This window comes from Myotis brandtii, unplaced genomic scaffold, assembly GCF_000412655.1.
Source record: "Myotis brandtii unplaced genomic scaffold, ASM41265v1 scaffold78, whole genome shotgun sequence".
NCBI classification, from domain to species: domain Eukaryota; kingdom Metazoa; phylum Chordata; class Mammalia; order Chiroptera; family Vespertilionidae; genus Myotis; species Myotis brandtii.
In genome coordinates, this window is record NW_005371131.1 from 1,479,981 (window position 1) to 1,500,439 (window position 20,459).

Below are 20,459 nucleotides of genomic sequence, written 5' to 3' on the forward strand. Positions count from 1 at the left end.
CCCCAGCACAAGGCGGCTGCCCTCTCCTGTCCACAGAGGGGAATAGTCGGTGCTTCTTCTCCCGACACGCTGGAGCCCTTTTGTTAGATTTCAGGTCAACAGAGACCAAATGGCCCTTATTTCATAAGGGAGGAAAGTGAGGCTCCGAGAGGGACCCTAACTTGCTAGTCACGGGGACTGGAGTCCAGACTTGAGCTGCATCCTGCAGGCAGTGGGAGCCATTGCCTGTTGTGAGCAGGGGAGTGACCTAGCCAGGCTGCTTTCTGAAGATGGTTCTGGGAGTGAGAGGCCACCCAAGGGGAAAATCAAGACAGAGGAGGGGGTGCAGCTCCCCCGTCCTCTCTGGCTGCCCTATCCTTGCCCTGTCCGCATGGGGCCCAGGCCGCCCCTTCCTTTGGACAGACCCAAGGGGCCCTGAGTGTGTCTCTTGTCGCCCCAGGCTGTGTGGCCTGCGCACGCTGCAGCCCTACGCAGAGAGGATCCCCGTGGTGGCCAGCACCGGCATCACCATCAACTTCACCTCCCAGATCTCCCTCACCGGGCCCGGCGTGCAGGTGCACTACGGCCTGTACAACCAGTCGGATCGTGAGTATGAGCTGCTGGGGCGAGGCAGCCCCCCACAGCCCCCCAGCTTCCTCTGGCCTCTGCCATCCCTGGGAGTGCCTAGGGGCTAGGCAAAGGGAGTGTGTGTGTGCATGTGTGCATGTGAACACGTATGTGTGTATACACGCATATGCAGCTTTGTGTGTGCAAGCAAAGCAGTCGCGTGTGTTCACAAGGTATACACACTCATACATACCTGCATGTGTGCTGCATGTGTGAGACTGGACATGGATTCCACACGGACCATGTCCACAGCATGTGTACATGGGGGTGCAGTGAGGCTCACAGAGGCTGCATCTGTGCGTGTTTTCACGATGGCACACCCTAATGGCACCACCCCCCCCAGCATGCCCTGGAGAGTTCCTCTGCTCTGTGAACGGACTCTGCGTGCCCGCCTGCGACGGGGTCAAGGACTGCCCCAGCGGCCTGGACGAGAGAAATTGCGGTGAGCAGTCGGCCTGTGGCACCCCTCCTCTCCCCTCGCCTTCTCTGCACCGGGCTGAGCCCACCCTTCTGAGTAGAGACCCCCACGTGCAGTTCCCGATATCAGCATCCCGGAAGTGGGGTGCCCTCTCTGTGCTGAGATGGAAGATGGGGGCACAGAGTGGGCAAGCCGCCTCCCATGGGGCAGTCAGTGGTGGGGACAAACTGGGACCAGGTCTCCTGACTCCCAGCTCGGGGCTTCTCCCGCCCTGGCCATCACCCCCAGCCTCTGTCCCAGCAGCCGGCTGGGAAGGAACCGAGGTGGGGCCCGGGAGGAGAGGCTGTTACTCAGGGGCAGGCAGATCTTGGGTGGCCCAGAGAGAGCCCATCTCCCTCCCTAGAATGGGTTCTCACCCTCCACTTCAGGGGTTCAGACTGGAATTGCCAAGTCTAATCGGAGTTGCCCAGCCCTGCAGAAGAGCTCAGGGGCCTGGTGGTCTCCAAGCCTCTTGGAATAACACCTCTTCCTCTGATCCTGAGTTCCGATCCTCACCATCAGGGCAACCTGTTCTGGTCTGACCCCCAGACCTCCCTCCTCTCTGTCCCATCAAAGGGAGAGACTCGGAGGAAAGGGCCTGTACCTTTCTCGGGGGTGACCCTGCCTGCGTGCTGGGAAAGCCGCCTCATCTGTAACCAGAACATCTGGCTTCTACTTCTGGCTGAGCCAGCTGACCTTGGACACGTCACTTCATTCCTGTTTTCATCAATGAAATAGTGTCTCTCACCAGGCTGCTGTGAAACTCTAGCATAAAGGAGCTGGAGAGAGATTTGCCATTGTGAGGGGCAATCCATGTTCTACAGGCAAGGCAAAGCCCAGCCTGTCCCTCTGGCTCCCCCTATCGGCCCCCCGTGTCCCCACAGTTTGCAGAGCCACATTCCAGTGCCAAGAGGACAGCACGTGCGTCCCCCTGTCCAGGGTCTGCGATGGGCAGCCTGACTGTCTCAACGGAAGTGATGAAGAGCAGTGCCAGGAAGGTAGGGTGGGGTGTGACCAGGCATCTAGAGGGAAACCAAAGAGTGGGTCTCAGCCAGACAGCCCAGCCCTTCTGCACGCTTCTCTGGCAACGGTTTCTGCTCTCTTGTCCAAATACTTACCAACCCATCTGTGTGTATGCCTACATGTCCACCCATCCATCCATCCATCCATCCATCCATCCATCCATCTTCCAATCCCTCCAACCAGAACTTGAGTGTATTTCCATCCATTTATCCGTCATTGGCCTGCCCAACCACCTCCCTATCCACTGAACCACCAATCTACCCATTTATTTGTTTACCCAACTATCTGTATGTCCATTGTCCCATCCTCCATCCGTGCACCCATCCACTGATCTGTCCAACTACCTGTCTATGCCGTGGTCTTTACATCCACTCAGTTATCCCTCCTTCTAGCTGTTTGTCACTCTCCCCACTGGACCACCAATCCACCCATTTGTTGGTCTTCCCAATCATCTCTCTGTGTCTATTGGTTTATCCATCCATCCATCCATCCATCCATCCATTCATCCATCCATCCATCCAACTGGCCAACCAACCCTTGCAGATTACCCAGTGATAGGTGAGCAGAGGGAGGCAGTGGGAGTGAAAGACACCAGAGATATGACCCCTGCCCTCTGGGGACCATCTGTTGGTAGGAAGACATGATGGGTGGTTCTCTCTGCCCAAAGCCTTCTGGACACTATGTCCAGTAGCATGGGGAGAGCGGAGGGTGGGGAGCGCAGGCGGGGGAGGCTTCCTAGAGGAGGCAGGCTTGGAACTGGGCTTTGAGGAGACGTGACATTCAAACAGGAGGCAAGGAGGCCAGGAGGCGGAGCAGTGAGGGGCAGGTGGGCGGCTGGGTGGGGCCAGGGCCGGAAGTCTGCCGGGCTGAGTGCAGAGCCCAGTCTGAAACTGGAGGCACAGTTCTACCTTTGGGCACCACACCGAAGTGGGGGGCATGGCCCTAGGGTCGGGGGCCCCGTCTGAGAGGGGAGACAGAGCCCTGCTCTCAACAGGACAGTCGGGCGGGGCGGGGCGGGCCGGGGAGGAGGGCCACAGCCTGCCTTTAGGAGACGCGGAGGGAGCCTCAGGGAACCTTCCTTGGCTCACGAGACCCTCAGCACTCACCTCCTGGCTCTTCCAGGCTTCGTCTCCCTGGGCCTCGATTGGAGGCTCGCTTGGGCTCGGGGACCCATCCTCTGTGCCCTGCCCCCACCCCCTCTATCCCAGGGGTGCCCTGCGGGACGTTCACCTTCCAGTGTGAGGACCGCAGCTGCGTGAAGAAGCCCAACCCGCAGTGTGACGGGCGGCCCGACTGCAGGGACGGCTCCGATGAGCAGCACTGTGGTGAGCCGCCCTGCCTGCGGCCCGGGGCATGGACGGGTGGGGTGGGCAGAGGCCCTCTCCACCCACTGGGCCCTAGAGCGTGGGAGGGAGGGAGGTGCCCACACCCGAAGCAGGAGGGAAAGCTCACCACGTGTCCACCTGTCTCTCTCTCCCACCTCTGCCCCCTCACTCCGTCTTTCATTCTTTCTCTGTGTCTCCCTTCGCTCTCCCTCCCCCTTCTCTGTCTCTCTCTGTCTCTGTGCCCACTGACCTCCCTCCTCCCCCTCCCTGTCCCCCTCCCCATCCAGACTGTGGCCTCCAGGGTCCCTCTGGCCGCATTGTGGGCGGGGCCGTGTCCTCAGAGGGTGAGTGGCCGTGGCAGGCCAGCCTCCAGGTTCGGGGCCGACACATCTGTGGGGGGGCCCTCATCGCCGACCGCTGGGTGATAACAGCTGCCCACTGCTTCCAGGAGGACAGGTGAGGGGGGGCGTGGGGACGAGGCCATGAGAGGGGGGCAGGGAAGGCCGTGCAAGGAGGCCCCGTGTCCCTACGCTCTAAGCACACAGAGCAAAGGCTGGTGAGGAGCCCCCCAAATGGCTGTTTCCACACTTGGGTTCAGTCCTGGCTCCGCCGCAAACATGCTCTGTGGCCCTGGACAGGTGGCTCAACCTCTCTGTGCTCTCCTTTCAGTATCTGGTTTTGTTTTTTAAAATATATTTTTATTGATGTCAGAGAGGAAGGGAGAGGGAGAGAGAGATAGAAACATCAATGATGAGAGAGAATCATTGATCGGCTGCCTCCTGCACACCCCCTACCCGGGATCGAACCTGCAACCCAGGCATGTGCCCTGACCGGGAATATCCCCGTGACCTTCTGGTGCAAAGGTCAATGCTCGACCTCTGAGTCACAAAGGTCGGGCTGGCATCTTGTTTTAAGTTGGGTCAGCCTTTCAGGCATTCACTCGCTCATGCATCCACTCAGCAATGTGTGTTGTGCTCCTGTATGCGCCAGGGACGGTGGCTGACACTGGGGTACAGCAGAGAGCAGACCCCTCTCCTCCAGGCGCGCCCCCAAGGGGACATCTCACCCCGCCTCACAGACATCTTCCCCGCATGCATGGTGCTGGCTTACCATGTCCCCCTTTCACCCCGGGCCTATCTTCCGGGTCCCCAGACCCCTCCCCGCACGGCCAGCCCTGGACTCCTCTCCCCACAACCCCCTCTTCCGCCCTGAGGCTACGCAGTCCCAACCAAGGACTTGGCAGCACAGGGTGTCCCCCCTCCTCACGTCAGAGCTGGACAGAAGTCTCTCAGTGTTCCGGGCGAACCCTCACCACTGCCCATCCACACTGGGCCCCGCAGCCCTTAGCCTGCTCCCTTCTGCCTCCTTGGCCCAGATTCCCTGGGGACCCTTTCTGAGTGCGGTCCGGCCACCTCCCTTTTTCACTCCACCCCTGGCTCCCCTCTGCCCGAAAGGTAAAGGCTGACCTGGCCACTGACCTGGCCTCCAGGGGTCTGCGGGGCCCAGTCTGCGATCCCTCCACACTCACTCCCTCCCCACCCGTCCCCCCAGGGAGGACTGAGGAACCTCAGGGGTTCCCAGCCCTGCCCATAAGGCACACAGATGAAAGGAGAGGCCTTGTCAGGTGCCCGGCACTGTGTTTTGTTTTATTGATTTCGGAGAGGAAGAGAGAGCTAGAAACATCAATGATGAGAGAGAATCATTGATCGGCTGCCTTCGGCACGCCCCCCCCCCCCCCCCCCACTGGGGATGGAGCCCATAACCTGGGCATGTGCCCTGACCGGGAATCAAACCGTAACCTCCTGGTTCATAGGTCGACGCTCAACCACTGAGCCACGTTGGCCAGGCCCCAACACTGTGTTAATATTTTTACCTACAGTCTTACTACATCCCCCCCGAAAACCTGAGTAGAAGATGCTATTCCCATTTCACAGATAAGGAGACTGAGGCTTAGAGAGGCACACACACATCTGGGAACGGATGGAGCTGGGGCTGGAACCCAGGCAGGCGGGCTCCAGAGTGGACAGTGAACACTGTGCCAGCCTCCAGCTACCTGGCCTCACAGAGCAGGAGGGGATGGATGTGGGGACCATGTCCAGAGGCCGGGGTGGTGGGGGGGGTGAAGCCGGCTACTCGAAGGAACTGGCACAGGAAAGCCCACTGCTGAGTGGACACCCTCCCGCCCCCAGCATGGCCTCCCCGGCGCTGTGGACGGTGTTCCTGGGCAAGGTGTGGCAGAGCTCACGCTGGCCGGGCGAGGTGTCCTTCAAGGTGAGCCGCCTGCTCCTGCACCCGTACCACGAGGAGGACAGCCACGACTACGACGTGGCCCTGCTGCAGCTGGACCACCCCGTGGTGCGCTCCTCCGCCATCCGCCCCGTCTGCCTGCCTGCGCGCTCCCACTTCTTTGAGCCGGGCCTGCACTGCTGGATCACGGGCTGGGGCGCCCTGCGAGAGGGGGGTGAGCAGGCCTTCGGGGTGGGCCTCCCCCAATGTCTAGCCTAGAGGGGGGCGGGGCAAGGGGCCCAGGGTTCCACCCTGAGGCCTGCAAGTCCCAGGAGTAAGTCCGGTTGGATTTCACAGAACAAAACAATCTTTTACTACCTGTGGGCGCCTGCCTTCCTGGCCCTTGCCTTCCTCCTGGAAGGGCATTTATGGAGAACCGATGTCATGGGAGGTTATCTTGGTTCTGTGTGGGGTTAAGGGGCAGGCCAGGGGCCCACAGCCCACAGGCAAGCTCAACCCTCTGCTCCTTGGAGTCAGGGTGGGAAGGTGGTGTGTTTGTGTGTGTGTGTGTGTGTGTGTGTGTGTGTTGGGGGGCAAGGCAGGAGAGGCGGCTTTTAATTAAGGTTTGATTTTAGGGGAACATGATTTAATTTAATCCACGCAATAACCCTAGGTGAGTAGTACGGCCCCATTTTATGGATGGGGAAACTGAGGCTCAGAGACATTTAGCTGTTGCCAAAAACACATAGGCAGAGAGGGCTGGAGCAGAGACTGGATCCCAGGACTGCCTGGCCCCAGAGCCCATGCTGTTCCTGCTACGGCCTCTCAGGCACAGGGGGTTGGAGAGGCACATACACATCTAGGAACGGATGGCGCTGGGGCTAGAACCCAGGCAGGTGGGTTCCCTTCCTGCCTCACCTGACCGGGCGGCTCTCCTAGAGGCCACCTCTCCGTCCTGTGAACCGGGCCTGGGCTGGCAGAACTCCAGCCAGGCCCTGTGCCCTCCATGGTGGTGGCTTTTAGAAGGTGTGCAGTGACTTACAATGTGGAGGCAGCACTGTCGGAATCATTCATAAAAGAGGAAACAGGCTCGGTGAACGGTGACCTCCCCAGAGGATGAGGGAGGGCAGTGGTAAGGCAAGGGCTGGCTCCCTCGCTCATCCATTCATCCGTCTGCGTCCCACGACACAGTGAGGAGCAGCCACGACATGCCACACATGGAGTTGGGCTGAGGGGTATGAAGATGGAGAGAGAGCATCCGCTGGGGAGACAGTGCTAAGAGCTGACCTGGGCGGGCAGGTGCAGGCAGCCCTGAGCAGGCGTCCAGGGGAGGCCTAGGCTGAGGGAGGAGCGTGAGCTGGCAGTGCCCGGCGGAGGGAAAGGCACCCCCAGGAAGGCAGCACGCCGAGCGCCCGCGGGGAGCAGGCAGGGGAGCTGGGTGAGGACCTGCGGGCAGGACCTTGCCCTGTGCGTTAGACCCGCTGAGGGCACGGAGAGAAACACTGGAGGCCGGCCCTCCCCGGGCGAACAGGTCTCTGAGCGAGACCAGGCACAGTGCACGCTGGAGCCTCCTGGGTCCTGCACGCAGCCCTCGAGCCCCTCGGAGAAGCGCTGGGTTGGACAGGGGCCAGTGCTGAGAGTTTTCGAGGGCGTGTGGGGGGTCAGACGTGTGCTCTGGAGAATCCCGGGGCTGTCCCAGAGCAGAGGGGAGGCGACATGGGGCTCAAGCAGGAGGCGGAAGGGGAGGAACAACTGGAGAAGACACCCGTCCAGACAGGCTCTGGGCAGGGGCTCTGTGCCCGTGGGCCACACAGGGGAGGAGCCTGAACAGAGTGACCATGAGGCGGAGGTGCAGGGGTGGGCAGGGCAGGAGAGGGGCTCCTGGGATGCCAAGGGAACAGTGGAAGGAAGGGTGGGGACTCCAGGGCGCCTTGGATCTTCTCACCTCTGCCCTCTGGCCTTGGCCCCGCTCGCCGGGCAGGCCCCATCAGCAACGGCCTGCAGAAGGTGGACGTGCAGCTGATCACGCAGGACCTGTGCAGTGAGGCCTACCGCTACCAGGTGACGCCCCGCATGCTGTGTGCCGGCTACCACAAGGGCAAGAAGGACGCCTGCCAGGTGACTCCCGGGGCTGGGGGAGACGGGGAGGGGAGGGGGGTGACGTGCCCATCACCCAGGGTCTGGCCCTCTGCTCACATCAGCTTGCCCCCAGCAAGGTGGTGATGGCTGTCCCTTTACAGATGACAAAACCGAGGCTCAAGGAGGTTGAGGGACTTGCCCCGGGTTGTAGGCCACAGATCAGAAGAGACTGTGGTGGGCAGGCAGGTCTGAGGCTCAAACCCAGTTCTGCTCCTCGCCCACCGCAAGGCAGTTTGCCCGAGGTGACACAGGAGAGAGGACTAGGAGCCCCCAGGAGGAGGCAGGGGTGGACGGGGTGTGTGGACACACACACACACACACACACACAGATCCCCGCCCAGTTCCAGGCCAGTCAGGACATGCTGGAGGCCAGGCCAAGGGCCCAGGGAAGCCAAGGCTTCAAGAGGGAATGCGGCCTTCTTGCTGTCACTCAGAAACCCCCAGCAGCCAGCACCTGCCCTGGAGCAGGCACCCTGCCCTGACGTAGTCCTGTCTCTCCTCCCACCTTTCAGGGCGACTCGGGCGGCCCACTGGTGTGCAGGGAGCCCAGTGGTCGCTGGTTCCTGGCGGGGCTGGTCAGCTGGGGCCTGGGCTGCGGCCGGCCCAACTACTTTGGCGTCTACACCCGCATCACAGGTGTGATTGGCTGGATCCAGCAGGTGCTGACCTGAGGAGCTGCCCCCTGCAGAGCTCAGGGCACCCATCAGGCGGGGAACAAGTATTCTGGGGCAGCGGGGCCCTGTGGGAGCCAGAGTGGCATCTTGTCCCCCAGCCTGCTCCCTGGCATCACTCCAGGGGGCACACGAAGGGAGGAGGGCCCGCAGCTGGTCAGTACTTTCCCAGTGAGCCTGGCATGGTCACCAGGCTCCCAATTCTCTCTCCCTGCCCTGTCCCCCCTAACTTGGCCCCAGGGGGCACACGCAGGGAGGAGGGCCCGCAGCTGGTCAGTACTTTCCCAGCGTGCCTGGCATGGTCACCAGGCTCCCGATTCTCTCTCCCTGCCCTGTCCCCCCTAACTTGGGGTGGGGGGGGGGACTGCTCCACAGTGAGGATGTGGCTTCCAGGTCCCAGAAGGAGTGTCTGAGCCCCACCCCCACCCCCACCCCACCCCCAGTGCAGCGGCTGCTTGGGAGCACCCACTCCAGAGAGCAGATTCCAGGCTGTGACACCCCTGACCTAACTTGAGAGGTGGGGGTGGGAGGTGCCCCTGAGGGGCCCTCAGAGCGGAGACCGCCAAGCAGGCCAGCTGCCACTGTGAGCCAAAGGGGGGTGGAGCCTGGGCCACACCCTCCCTGCCCCTGGGCCTCCACTGCCCACTCGCGGCTGGCCTGGCGGTGAGCTCAGCTGCCTGGAATAAAATCTCTGACCCAAGGCCCTGTTTTGAGATTGAATGGGGCCCTAGGCACTGACCTCAGCAGGACTAGGGAGGGGAAGGAGCTGGCCAGCTGGGGTGGGGACGGTCCTGGCAGGGCAGGAAAGAGAAGCCAGAGTCTAGAGTCTAGACTCTAGGCTCTAAGAGAAGGCGGGACACCGGGAAGGTGTTTCTGTTTCCTGGGACTTGGGGCAGAGGATAGAGCAACAGGGAGGGGTGGAGGCGACCAAGAGTTGTCATAGCAGGGAGCAGGGGTGTCCTAGGGGGTTGGGATGGAGCAGGGGAGGCCTCGAGCAGCAGCGTGAAGCCAGCCAGCAGAGGGTCATCTGGACAGTGGGCTGAGGCTGTGAAGTGGGAGGCAGGGAGCCAGGCAGGGAGCACCTGGTCTCCTGGCGCCCAGCTCCTTGCCCCTCAGCAACCTGCTGGCCTGGCCTGGTAGTCGCCTGGTCCAACCCCTTGTTTCAGACGAGGAAAAGGGGGCCCAGAGAGGGGTGGGCACCAGCAAGGCAAGACTGATGCTCTCGATGTCTGGGCAGAGGATCCCCGCCATTGTGAGTCCCCTACCCCTCTGGGTCCCGGGTTTTAGGAAAAAGCCCATTACCTTTGGGTCATCATCCCACCTTGAGTTTAGCCCCAGCCCCCAAAAGGGACCCAGAGAAGGAGGGAGGCAGCCAGGCCGCTGTTTCTTCAGATTTTATTACATGGTGATGCAGACACAGCTGAGAGGTACCCGCGGGGAGTCAGACAGAGGCCCTGACAGAGGGAGTGGCCCCTCTCCCGTCTCCCCAGGTCCGAAGTGGCCTCACTGCCCCTGCTGAGCCCCTGCCTCTGTCCACAGCAGTACAGAGGGCGGAGCCGTCCAGGGGAAGGCCGAGGGCTGCCCCACCCCTCCCCCCCACCTAACCTCATCTGGAGCTACACTGTCCTTCCCCTCGAGGGAAGAGGGGAGGGGGCCGCCCTGGGTGGGGCACTCACTCCCTGAGGGAGGGCTTTCTGAGACCCTGCACCTCACAACAACCCTGTGAGGTAGGTGGGGGGAGAGTGGGCCCATTTGACAGACAGGGAGGCTAAGGCTCAAGGAGGTGACGTGACCGGGCCAGGAGGGATTGTATCCGCCATGCAGCTGGGGGTCTCGGGGGAAGGGACGTAGGGGCCTGGGAGACACGGCTGGACAGCGCCACACTTTGGCCACAGGCAGGCGGCTCTGCCCAGGGGTGCCAGGGCCCGCCAGGGAGGCAGGGGTAGGTCACAGCCCCACAGGTGTAGGCAGAGGTGGCAGCGGGAAGAGCACTTCCTCCCCCTTGAACTGGGGGCCCACCCCGTGGTACAAAAATAAAGGACTTCAGATCGGAACCCCAAGTGCCTGGAGGTGATCTGGGGCCTCACATCCGGGTGCCTCTGGCTTGTAACAGCTAGAAAATAAGAGGGAAAGGCAGGGGGGCGGGGGCGGGGCGGTCAGAACACCGGGAAAGGGATGGGGGGGCCGGTGAGGAGGGTGATGGGCGGGCAGGAGGAGGACAGAAAGGAGATTGAAATGGAGGGGGGGGTGGGGAGAGAGGGAGAGAGAAAGAGGTAGGTGAGTCACAGGGTCCCTTCTGGGAGGAGGGAGGGGGCTGAGGCCCAGAGAAGGGGGATTCAGACAGAGCCCGGGAGGAGGGGAGCCCCAGACCCCATTCTGGGCCGGTGGTGGCTGCCTAGGAGGCCAGTTTCTGCCAAGACTGGCCAGGGGGTCAAGGCCGAGAGAGGCAGGTCAGAAAGCAGTCATCGCCCTGAGTGACCGAGCAGGCAGACAAGACCGAGTGGGGGCTCTAAGTACGGGACCAGGGCTTTTGGTGCCGCACACCGATCCCCATACCGGCTCTGGCTGACTCCTCAGAGGCCGAGGGAACCCAAGTGTGGCCTGTCCTGCCCTCCCTGCAGAGACGGGGACCCAGGCCCCGAGGCGGTGAGGCAGGAGCTTGTGTGCAGGGGGAGGCCGGGGCATCTGGCTTGCATCCCCCCCTCCTGCCCAGCCTGCTCGGGCGCTGATGGGCAGATGGCACAGGGTCCACCCCTAGCTTCCTTCTTCTCTCTCAGCCTCATATCCAAGGCCAAGGTCAGCTGAGAAACTTTGGTGAGGGGCGAAAAATCAGCCAGAAGTTTGGCCCAAGTCCAAGGAACAAGATCTGAGCACCCTCCTGGCTTCTGCCCTCCCTCCAGCTCCGCCAAGCTACAAACCGGGGGTGGCGTTCTGGGGGTGGGTGAGGGGCTGAGGCCCTCCCTGCACGCGCAGCCTCAGGCCTGAGGGGTGCAGACGGGAACCTGCAAGGAGGAAATGTGAGCAGGAGGCGAGGAGGCGAGGCGCTGGGGCCGGGTGGCCCAGCCTCAGAGGTGCCCAGTGGTGTTGGCAGGGCCAGAGGAGGTGCAGCTGCACCCCTCCTCCCCAGGCCAGGAGGTAGGAGCTGCCAAGAGGGATGCAGGAGGCGGCAGGCAGGATGCTCTGAGATGCAAGGCTGGGGCGCCTGGGTGGAGGGCGCGGGAGGCTGGGACCAGGGTGGCCCCGGGATGGAGGCGTGAGCAGGCAGAGAGGAAACCCGGACAGGGGCAGAGAGGGAAGAGGCAGGGTGCAGAGATCCAGGAGGAAGAAGAGGTGGATGAAGATGAGGCAGGACCTCCAGCGGGAAGCTGAGGAGGAGGAGGCGGTGGTGGGAGGGAGAAAAGGTTAGCGAGATCCTGAGATGACTGGGCTGCAAAGAGAAAGTGAGAGAAGGGATGGTTATGCAGGTGAGGTGCCAGGCAGGCGGCTGAGCTAACCCTGGCGGCCCGCCCCCCAGCAGCCCTCGGCCCCCCGGTTCTGCGCTGGCTCCAGCAGGGAGCGGGCGGGAGGCTCCGGCTTGTGTGAGCAATCATTCTCCTCGGGGGTTGGCTGCACCTTTCTCCTGTGTATCTGCCTCCACCTGCACCTGTTCCACCTCCACCTCCTCCTCCTCCTGCTGCTGCTCCTCCTCCAGCTGCTCCTCCGCGCTCTGTGGACCAGCCGGCGGACCCAGGGAAGAAAGAGTGGAGAACTAGCGAGGGGCCTGCGGGCGGCTGTCCCCACGAGCCCCGGCGGAGGGCGGGCAGTGGGCTAGATGGGCCGGGAGAAGGGAGGGCTACAGCCAAGAAGCTGGGCATCTGGCCAGTCCCCTGGGAAGCCTGGGAAGGGACGGGAGAAACCAGCACAGCACGGGCCGGTCCGGCTGCTGGCATAGGGCGCAGGCTGGGCAGGGGGAGAAGGGGGCTGGAGAGGGTGTGCGCCTGGATGGGAGTATGGAGGGGGTGTCCTTGAGGGACGCCTGGGAAGGCTTCATTTCAGGAGGGCGGCCCGAGTTGAAATGAGGCCGGGGAAGACCCAGGGCGGACACCACCCAGTTCTGGGAGGCCAGCATCAGGCGCTGGCCCAGGGGCAGGAGCGGAAGGCAGCACCAGCCACTGGCCGGAGCGGGGTGGTGGGCCAGGGAAGCCCCAGGCCAGGGAAGGCAGACAGACAGACAGGAAGCCAGGGTTCATACGTCTCCAAGGCACAGGGACAGACCCCGGAAGGAATGGCCTCCCTTGCTCCCCGCCCGGCTTGCTGCCTGTCCCACAGGCCCTACGGAAGGCGCCTGAGGCTTGTGACCAGCCGTGGGTCCAGGGCGGCAGCTGAGGCTGCCTCAGAGGCCAGGGTGGAAACACAGGTGCCTGGGAAAGGGGCGCGGCTAAGAGACTGGGCTTCCCCACCCCGGCCCGGGCCAGCTGGGGACACTGACCTGCCCCTGGGAATAGACGGGCCATGAGGATCCCAGAAGCTCTAAGCTCGACGGCACCACAGAGAGGATGTGACCTACCCCCTCAATTCTCAGACAACACAAAGAAGGTGCCGAGGGGAGGGGACTTGGCCAAGATCGCACAGAGCGAGGCACATCAGGCCAGACGCCCGGCCCAGGGCACTCCCTCCCCCTTGTGGCCACCGTTCAAGTGGCATCTACGTCACTCCTGCCGCGGCCTTGGGATGGTCCCATCTCACTGCTCCCCAGCCTGGGCCTGGGTGACCCGATGAGCAGACAGGACCATGGGTGGCATGGGATGGATGGCGTGGACTATGAGGGGGGTTATGCGTGTGCAGCGGGAGGAAGAAGCAGGGATGGCTACGTGGAGGGCAGGGGGGCAGGGAGGAAGCGGGGAGGCTGGGCTCACCTTGGTTTTGCGGCTGGACTCGGAGCTCAGCCCGTGGGGGGAGCTGTGGAGCTCCTTGGACACCACGCACAGGAACTCCGCCTGGTCCTCTCCGCTGTAGTTATAGGAGGAGCCGATGTTCACCAGCTACAGGGTGGCCACGGGAGAGAGATGATCAGTCCAGCTGGGGGCAGTGCGGAGGGAGGAGGTGGGCATCGGCACTTGTCAAGACACCAACGTGTGCCCTGGCCAGTGTGCCCAGCGGTTAGCGCGTCAGCCAGAGGACCGAAGGGTGTCAGGTTCTATTCCAAGTCACGGGCAAGTACCTCGGGGGCAGGTTCAACCCCCAGCCCCTGGTTGGGGCACATGCGGAAAGCAACCAACGGATGTGTCTCTCTCACATCAATGTTTCTCTCTCTTTTGCATGCGGAAGGCAACCAACGGATGCGTATCTCTCACACCAATGTTTCTCTCTCTTTTCCCCCTGCCCCTCTTCCTCCCTCCCTTCCACACTCTCTAACAATCAATGGAAAAAATACCCTCAGGTGAGAATTAAAAAAAAATACCAACTTGTGTCCTGATCTGGCTGTTCCCTGTCCCCTCTCCCTCCCTTACACACTCTGTAACAATCAATGGAAAAAATACCCTCAGGTGAGGATTAAAAAAAAAATACCAACTTGTGTCCTGATCTGGCTGTTCTGCTCAGACGCATCCCTGGGTTTCCAGGATTTGAGAGAGCAGCTCTGGGCTGCAAGTCCAGTCTCCGCCCCTCCCCCCTGCGCCTCTGCTGTGCTTTCAGACCAGCCTCCCTGGCCGGGCTGGGCCTGTCCCTGGAGGAAGGCCGGCAGCACTGCTGCTCCTCCCGCAGCCCCACCCCGACCCGGCCCAGGCCTAGCAGGCCGCTTCCTAAAAGCAGGCCTGTCATGGGCAGGCTGCCCTCTGTGCCAGATGAGGCTGCCGCAGCCCTGGGACCAGGCAGGCATGAGGGGGCCCCACAGAATCTTCGGTTCACTCTTGGAAGCAGAGGTAGGACAGGTCGCCCACTGCTCAGGCCAGACCAGTCGCCCCCCGACCTGCTGGCTCGGCCTCTGAGAACACACGCAATGGCCACGGACTCCCGTGGGCGCTCAAGGGCAGCCCTACACCCACCGGCCCCTCTGGCTGACCAAGGCCCTGCACCTGGCAGGCCTCCCTCAGCCCCAGGGACCCTCCTCCAGCAGCAGAGGAAGTGCCAGCCGATCCACAGACGAGGCTTGGGGAGGGGGTGCCCTGCTGGAAGGCCCACAGCCAGGACGAGTGAACAGGAGTCAGAACCTGAGACCCCAAGGCCTCTCTGGGGTCTTACAGACTTAACTACGTCTAACGATTTGCATGATGCCCGCTTGTTCCAATGGCTAGAGTCCCCCCCGCACGAGGGACTTGATCAGTGGTCCTTCTCATCTCACGACAGCGCTACAGCACAGGTTAGGAAACTGAGGCGCAGGGTGGAGAGGCAACTTGCTCTGTCACACCGCATGTCCTTGGTGAGGCCTAGATGTGAATCAGGCCTCTGGCTCCTGGAGGGGGCTCCTTCCTCCACACGGCCCGGCCCCCCAGGGAGCCCAGCCTTCTCCCTTCACAACCTCCACCAGGGAGCGCGCGTGTGGGTTTGGATACAGGGCTAGCCAAACCCTCTCCTTCCCTACGGGTCAACCTGACCCCGGGCTAGCACTGGCTGTCCCTCTGGAACCTGAGACAGGCGGGACGTCTGCTTTGTGACTAGGCCAACACCACTTAGGATGACAAGTCCCTGCCGGGAAGCCTGCCTCGGGCCTGGGAGGAACGAGGGGTCACTATGAATTCCTCCGGCGGAGCCACTGCTGTGGGCTTCTCTTAACGTGCAGATGACTGTGGCATGTCACTGGCTGGGACCCTGCAGCTGTGCGTATGGAACTGTTCCCGGAGGTGTTAGCTCCAGGTGGGCTCTGCTCACCTATGTGGACCACAACTCCTGCGCCTGAGCTGTCACTTGGGGGCCAGAGGCTCGCTCACACTACTGTGGAGACTAGTAGTGTGAGCACGGAGGGTGCCCAGAACTGCCCTGCAGCAGGTGGGCCTTCTACCCTCTCTCGTCCTGGCCCATCTGCGGCCAACGGTGACCTTTCCTGGTTGTGTTTACTCTAAATATGTTTTTATTGATTTCGGACAGAGGAGGGAGAGATAGAAGCATCAATGATGAGAGAGAATCATGGATCGGCTGCCTCCCACAGGCCCCGCACTGGGGATTGAGCCAGCAACCCCAGTGCCCTGACCGGGAATCAAACTATGACCTCCTGGTTCATGGGTTGACTCTCAACCACTGAGCCACGCCGGCCGGGCTGATCTTGTTTACTGTAACTTAAGAGGACCCCTCAGGTGGGGCAGCAGCATGAGACCCAAGGCTGGGGCTACAGGAAGGGAGGGGCCTACTCTGCCCGGAGACTGGGAGGCCCTGGGCATGGCCCCCCGCCCCCAGCCCACCTGCTCAAAGCGCCAGCCGTCAGACATGGTGGAGACCATCTGCGTGAGCTCCTCCTCCTGGCACTGCAGCACGCGGTACACGTGCTTGGGCGGGACCTGCAGGCAGAAGAAGGGCAAGGTGGAGGGCACCCAGGAGGGGGGTCTGCTGCTGTCAGGTGAACAGTGGCTTTCTGTAGAATAGTGGTTCTCAACCTTCTGGCCCTTTAAATACAGTTCCTCGTGTTGTGACCCAACCATAAAATTATTTTCGTTGCTACTTCATAACTGTAATGTTGCTACTGTTATGAATCGTAATGTAAATATCTGATATGCAGGATGGTCTTAGGCGACCCCTGTGAAAGGGTCGTTCGACCGCCAAAGGGGTCTCGACCCACAGGTTGAGAACCGCTGCCCTAGAAGGAGAGAAGGAGAGGGTGGCAGGATGGGAAGATGGGAGCCACGTTCCGAGTGCTGACTATATGCCGGGCACTCGGCATTTGTGATCTCGATCCTCCCAGACACTCTAGGAGTTAGGAATTTTCACGAAGGCTCAGAGAGGGTCAATTACTTGCCCAATGTCACCCAGCTAAAGAGTGGCAGAGCCAGAACTGTGATACAAAAGGGAAGGGACGGGCCTGGGGGACATTCGGGGTCCCTAATTGAGGCAGGCCCTCCAGGAGACACGGAGCCTTCCCTTCAATCTGGGCCTAGGAAAGGGTGCCTCGCTGCCTGTTCCCTGCCTCCGCCTCTCGGCCAGGGCGGGCCGAGCATCTCACAGCACCCCCTACAGGCCGGCTACTGAGGCCCAGGGTCCACGCTCAGAAATGCCAGCTCCACAGCTGTGCTGTGCCGTGTCCGCCAGGGCACCGCCTGATCTCACGAAACAGACAATTGACTAACCCTGCCCTGTCCCCCAAAGGGCCCCCTGTCCCTCCACACTGACCCCGTTTTGCCTGAGGAAGGGAAGGGATGGGCAATTCTCAGATCTCTGTGTCCCACCAGAGGAATCCGAGGTCTAGAGAGGGGCGTGCGTGGCCCAAGGTGACACAGCGAACACATCCTGGCAGGGAAGGACGTGTTTATCTCCCAGTCTGCGCTTTGCTGGGGAGTCTGGGAGCTGGACAACTACCCTCCCTTACAGGCCCGCTGGGACTCCCCAAGGCAAACACTGTCCCGCCTCTCCCAACCTTACTCCCGCCTCCCTCTCCCCATCACCAGCTGCTCTGGCCACGGCTGCTGCCCTGCTGCTCCCCTGCTCCCTGACCTGTGTGACGGGGTAGTCCTTCTCCTCCATCCGGTCCTTGATGATGCGAATGAGCGGGCCGATGTTGTAGAACTCGGCTTCCTCCAGGACCCCTGGCACAGACAAAGCCGTCCCGGGTCACTCCGCTGCTCCCATTCTTCCCGTGTCCCCTCCTCCTCCACACCTACCTCCTGCTCCAGTCACACGAGGGTGACGGGCATCTCCTGAGTTCAGGGGTCAAGCAAGAGGGAACCTCTCCTTCCTTGCATCCCACGCTCTGTGGAAGGGGCGAGATACTGCCGCTCAGCAGCCGGCATCTCTGCGGGGCCGAGCCTGGTGACCGAGGGGTGCCTACCAGTCCCCTGATCCGGGGGCCGCTCTGGGCTGTCAAGGGGCAGCAGGCTGGCTGGGACTGGGCCCTAGCTTGCCACAGTGCGAGGGGCCCTGGCTGACCCCGTTCCATGATGCCCCATGCCAGGCGCTAGGCTCGGCATTTCCCACGCTTTACTGTGGTTAGTTCTCAGAACTAGGATTGGCACTTCTGTCGCCCCACAGAAGCAATGGGGAATCTGAGAGCCAGGAAGAGAAGCAGCTTGTCTAAGACCCCAGAGCCCCTAAGCGGCAGAGCCAAGATTCACACTCAAGCTCCGGACGTCAAGGCCCACTGTAAGTGCATGGTCACTGCGCATGTGCGCGTCCCCGTCCCCACTTCCCAGTCTGCAAAGCCCCTCCTGTGCTCACCACGGCCCTGGGGACACAGGGAAGCCGGCATTATCGTCCCCGTACCGTTAAGGGAACCGAGTCTTAGAGACAAAGTGGTCACCCCTCCAGTGGAGTGGAATGGCCCCCGGCCTCTGGACTCCCCTAAGCCCCTCAGGGCAGGGACCCCTCCGATGGTGTCCATGACCGGCCTCTGGGCTCCCTGCTGTCCCCGGTGCCCACACAGCACGGAACACAGAGTAGGCGGTCAGTGGGTGGTGCTGCATCAGTGCCCGCGTGGAGCCCTGCGGAGGACGGACAGCTAACATTGCGTCACTGGTCCTCTGGTGCCAGATGCTGCGCCGCGTGACACACTTGTTTTAGCTCCTTTCATCCTCGCAGCAGCTCAGCCAGGTGGGTGCTGCTGTCACCCCAGGTCACAGATGCGGCATGAAGGCACAAAAGGATAAGTGACTTTGCCGGTGTCACACGGCCGGGAAGTCTCCTCCCAGATTCCCCGCCGCCCACATGGGGCCCTCGCCCTGTCTGAAGGCGCTGGGAGTGGCCAAACATGGAGAAAACCGGAACCTGTAAGCAGGTGTTGGCTGTGGCAGCTGGAGTGTTTATTCCCCTCCCCCGAGGAGCCGCTCCTGGGCCCAGGCCACGCCCACGGTACCTGCTCCAGGAGGGGCTGCCTGGAAGCTGTGGGCCCTGATGAGCCAGTGTCTATGGGGGGTGGGGAGGAGCTCTGATTTTGAAGTCCTGGCCCACTGGGGACGCGCTAGGGAGGAGGGTGGACTGTGCTAGACACCAACAGGCTACACGCATCAGATCACATGGCATTAGCTGTTGCAAAACATGCTTTCACCAGTGCAGATCACCAGGTATACTTCATATACACGTGGAGACTCAGAAAGGAGAAGTGACATGTCCACGCTGGACTGGCCGGGTCAGCTGACCCAGAGCCACACCCTGTGCCCCAACAAAGAGCTGACGTGGCACTGACTGTGCCAAGAGGCCACCCCCCAGGCACAGCTTCCCCGCCTCCACCCGCCGCCAACACTGTGATGCAGATGTTGCCGAATTTGGGGCAGAGCTTCCCGCTCCACCCACCTGCTGACTGCAAGCCCTCACCAGGCATCGGAGATACTGGATCACCGTGTCCAGCTCCAGCCCGTTCACACCCAGACGACCGGGAGAAAGGGCATCCCTGCCCACAGTGAAGGCTGCCAGCCTCGCTGGCTCCCTCTGACCTCTGCCTGTGCATTCCTGTCACCTCCCCAGTGGCACCCAGTGGGAGCTCAGGCTGGTCAGCCCGGCAGAGCCCCTGGGACTCAGCCCTGGCATGAATGGGAAGAGGCAGAGCACAGAGGAAAGCAGATGTCGCTCCTGACGGGGAGGCATGGCTTTTGACCTCCACAGAAGGCCTGGCCGGCTGCAGAGGGCAGGGCTAGCAGGCCCGGCCGGCCCCCTGGACCAACTCACCCTCCTCGGCCATGTCCTTGTCCAGCACCAGCTTGCCATGGCGGAGGAAGTTCAGGATGGGCCCGAAGTAGGTGGGGTCACGGTCAATGAGGTAGGCCCCGGTCTCATCCTAGAGAGGTGAGGGGCACAGGCTATGGCAGGAGAAGAGTAAGGCCTCCCCCTGCCCGCCCCCCACTTCAGGCCCAGTAAGGGGTTGCGGGGAGGGAAGGAATGAGAGCAGACAGTCTGCTCTTCCCTGGAATGAGATAGCATGATGGAGCCTAGTGGTTCTGATCCCGCCTCTGCCTTTTCCTGGCTGTGTGGCCTTAGGCCAGTGATTTGGCCTCTCTGAGCCTCACTCCCCTCCCCCATAGCGAGGGGTCACTGTGAGCATCCAGTGAGGTCTCAGTGGCAGCCAACCCAAAGGAGGGCTCAGTGACTGTCCCTCTTGGAGGCTGTTGCCCTGAAGCCAGCCCTACACTGTCTCCAGTCATTCGGGGGGTTCGCACGTTTCCTGGGGAGCCACTATCTCACTGCACACCCTCAGCCTGCAGGGAGGCAGGCGGGCAGCAGCACGACTCTACAGAGACCAAAGGGCATCCAGAGGCCAGGGGCTTGCCCAGGGTCACAGCATCAGATGGCCAGGAGATGCGGGGGGGAAGGGGCCGTAGAGGTCGTCTCCAAGCAGCGTCCCCGGCCCCAGACAGGAGGCTGAGCCTGGCGCAGGAAGGGTCCGACTCGGGTCATGCCAGCAGTTTACAGCAGAGCGAATGGACCCCCAGACCTGGTGCCTCCCGGGCAAGCTCCGCTCCCCGACGAAGCCCAGCTCCGAGGGCAGCCTGGGCCTTCTCCACCCAGCTCCCCGCACACCAGGCCTCCCATTCCCCAAAAGGCAGGGAGAGGCAGCCGCCGGCACGCCTTCCCCAGGGAGAAAGTCCCGCTTGGGGAGGACGGAAGGCCCTGCGTGTCTGCCTGTCCCCAAAGCTCCAAGGAGCGGGGAAAGCGGGCTCGGACCCACCGCCTCCTGGGGTGGGAGCCAGGGCAGCTCTCAGGAGCTCCAAATGGCCGTGCCTGGCGTTGTGCGTTTCCAAGGCAATGGGAACACTCCTCACCCAGGATCCACTTCCTCCTCCCGCTTCCAGCCAGTTCTTCCCGCCTCCGGCTCTTAGGAAATAAAGCCGGCGGCTTCCTAGCCCGGCGGGCGTGCCAGGCCGGACAGCCCCGATCCCAGCAAACTGACCCCCCTCCTCCCCC

At 62.2% G+C, this 20,459-nt stretch overlaps 2 protein-coding genes across 6 annotated transcripts in view; one reads left to right on the forward strand and one right to left on the reverse strand.

Annotated features, from left to right (window-relative positions):
• TMPRSS6 (transmembrane protease, serine 6) overlaps window positions 1–8,667 on the forward strand; it is a 38,140-nt gene extending 29,473 nt beyond the window's left edge. For all 5 annotated transcript variants that reach the window (XM_005883231.2, XM_005883232.2, XM_014530841.1 and 2 more), the window contains 8 exons: window positions 440–585; window positions 950–1,048; window positions 1,948–2,061; window positions 3,295–3,411; window positions 3,699–3,867; window positions 5,601–5,872; window positions 7,619–7,755; window positions 8,289–8,667. In XM_005883231.2, the coding sequence (XP_005883293.1) occupies window positions 440–585; window positions 950–1,048; window positions 1,948–2,061; window positions 3,295–3,411; window positions 3,699–3,867; window positions 5,601–5,872; window positions 7,619–7,755; window positions 8,289–8,447 (1,213 nt within the window). In that variant the 3' untranslated portion in view covers window positions 8,448–8,667. The remainder of the gene's footprint in view (window positions 1–439; window positions 586–949; window positions 1,049–1,947; window positions 2,062–3,294; window positions 3,412–3,698; window positions 3,868–5,600; window positions 5,873–7,618; window positions 7,756–8,288) is intronic.
• A 1,158-nt stretch (window positions 8,668–9,825) lies between these two features.
• Window positions 9,826–20,459, reverse strand: part of KCTD17 (potassium channel tetramerization domain containing 17) — a 21,530-nt gene continuing 10,896 nt past the window's right edge. The window contains exons 2-8 of the mRNA XM_014530801.1: window positions 20,224–20,250; window positions 19,227–19,335; window positions 17,064–17,155; window positions 15,821–15,916; window positions 13,343–13,468; window positions 12,060–12,153; window positions 9,826–10,560 (exon numbers count right to left, since the gene is read on the reverse strand). Of these exons, the coding sequence (XP_014386287.1) occupies window positions 10,223–10,560; window positions 12,060–12,153; window positions 13,343–13,468; window positions 15,821–15,916; window positions 17,064–17,155; window positions 19,227–19,335; window positions 20,224–20,250 (882 nt within the window). The 3' untranslated portion in view covers window positions 9,826–10,222. The remainder of the gene's footprint in view (window positions 10,561–12,059; window positions 12,154–13,342; window positions 13,469–15,820; window positions 15,917–17,063; window positions 17,156–19,226; window positions 19,336–20,223; window positions 20,251–20,459) is intronic.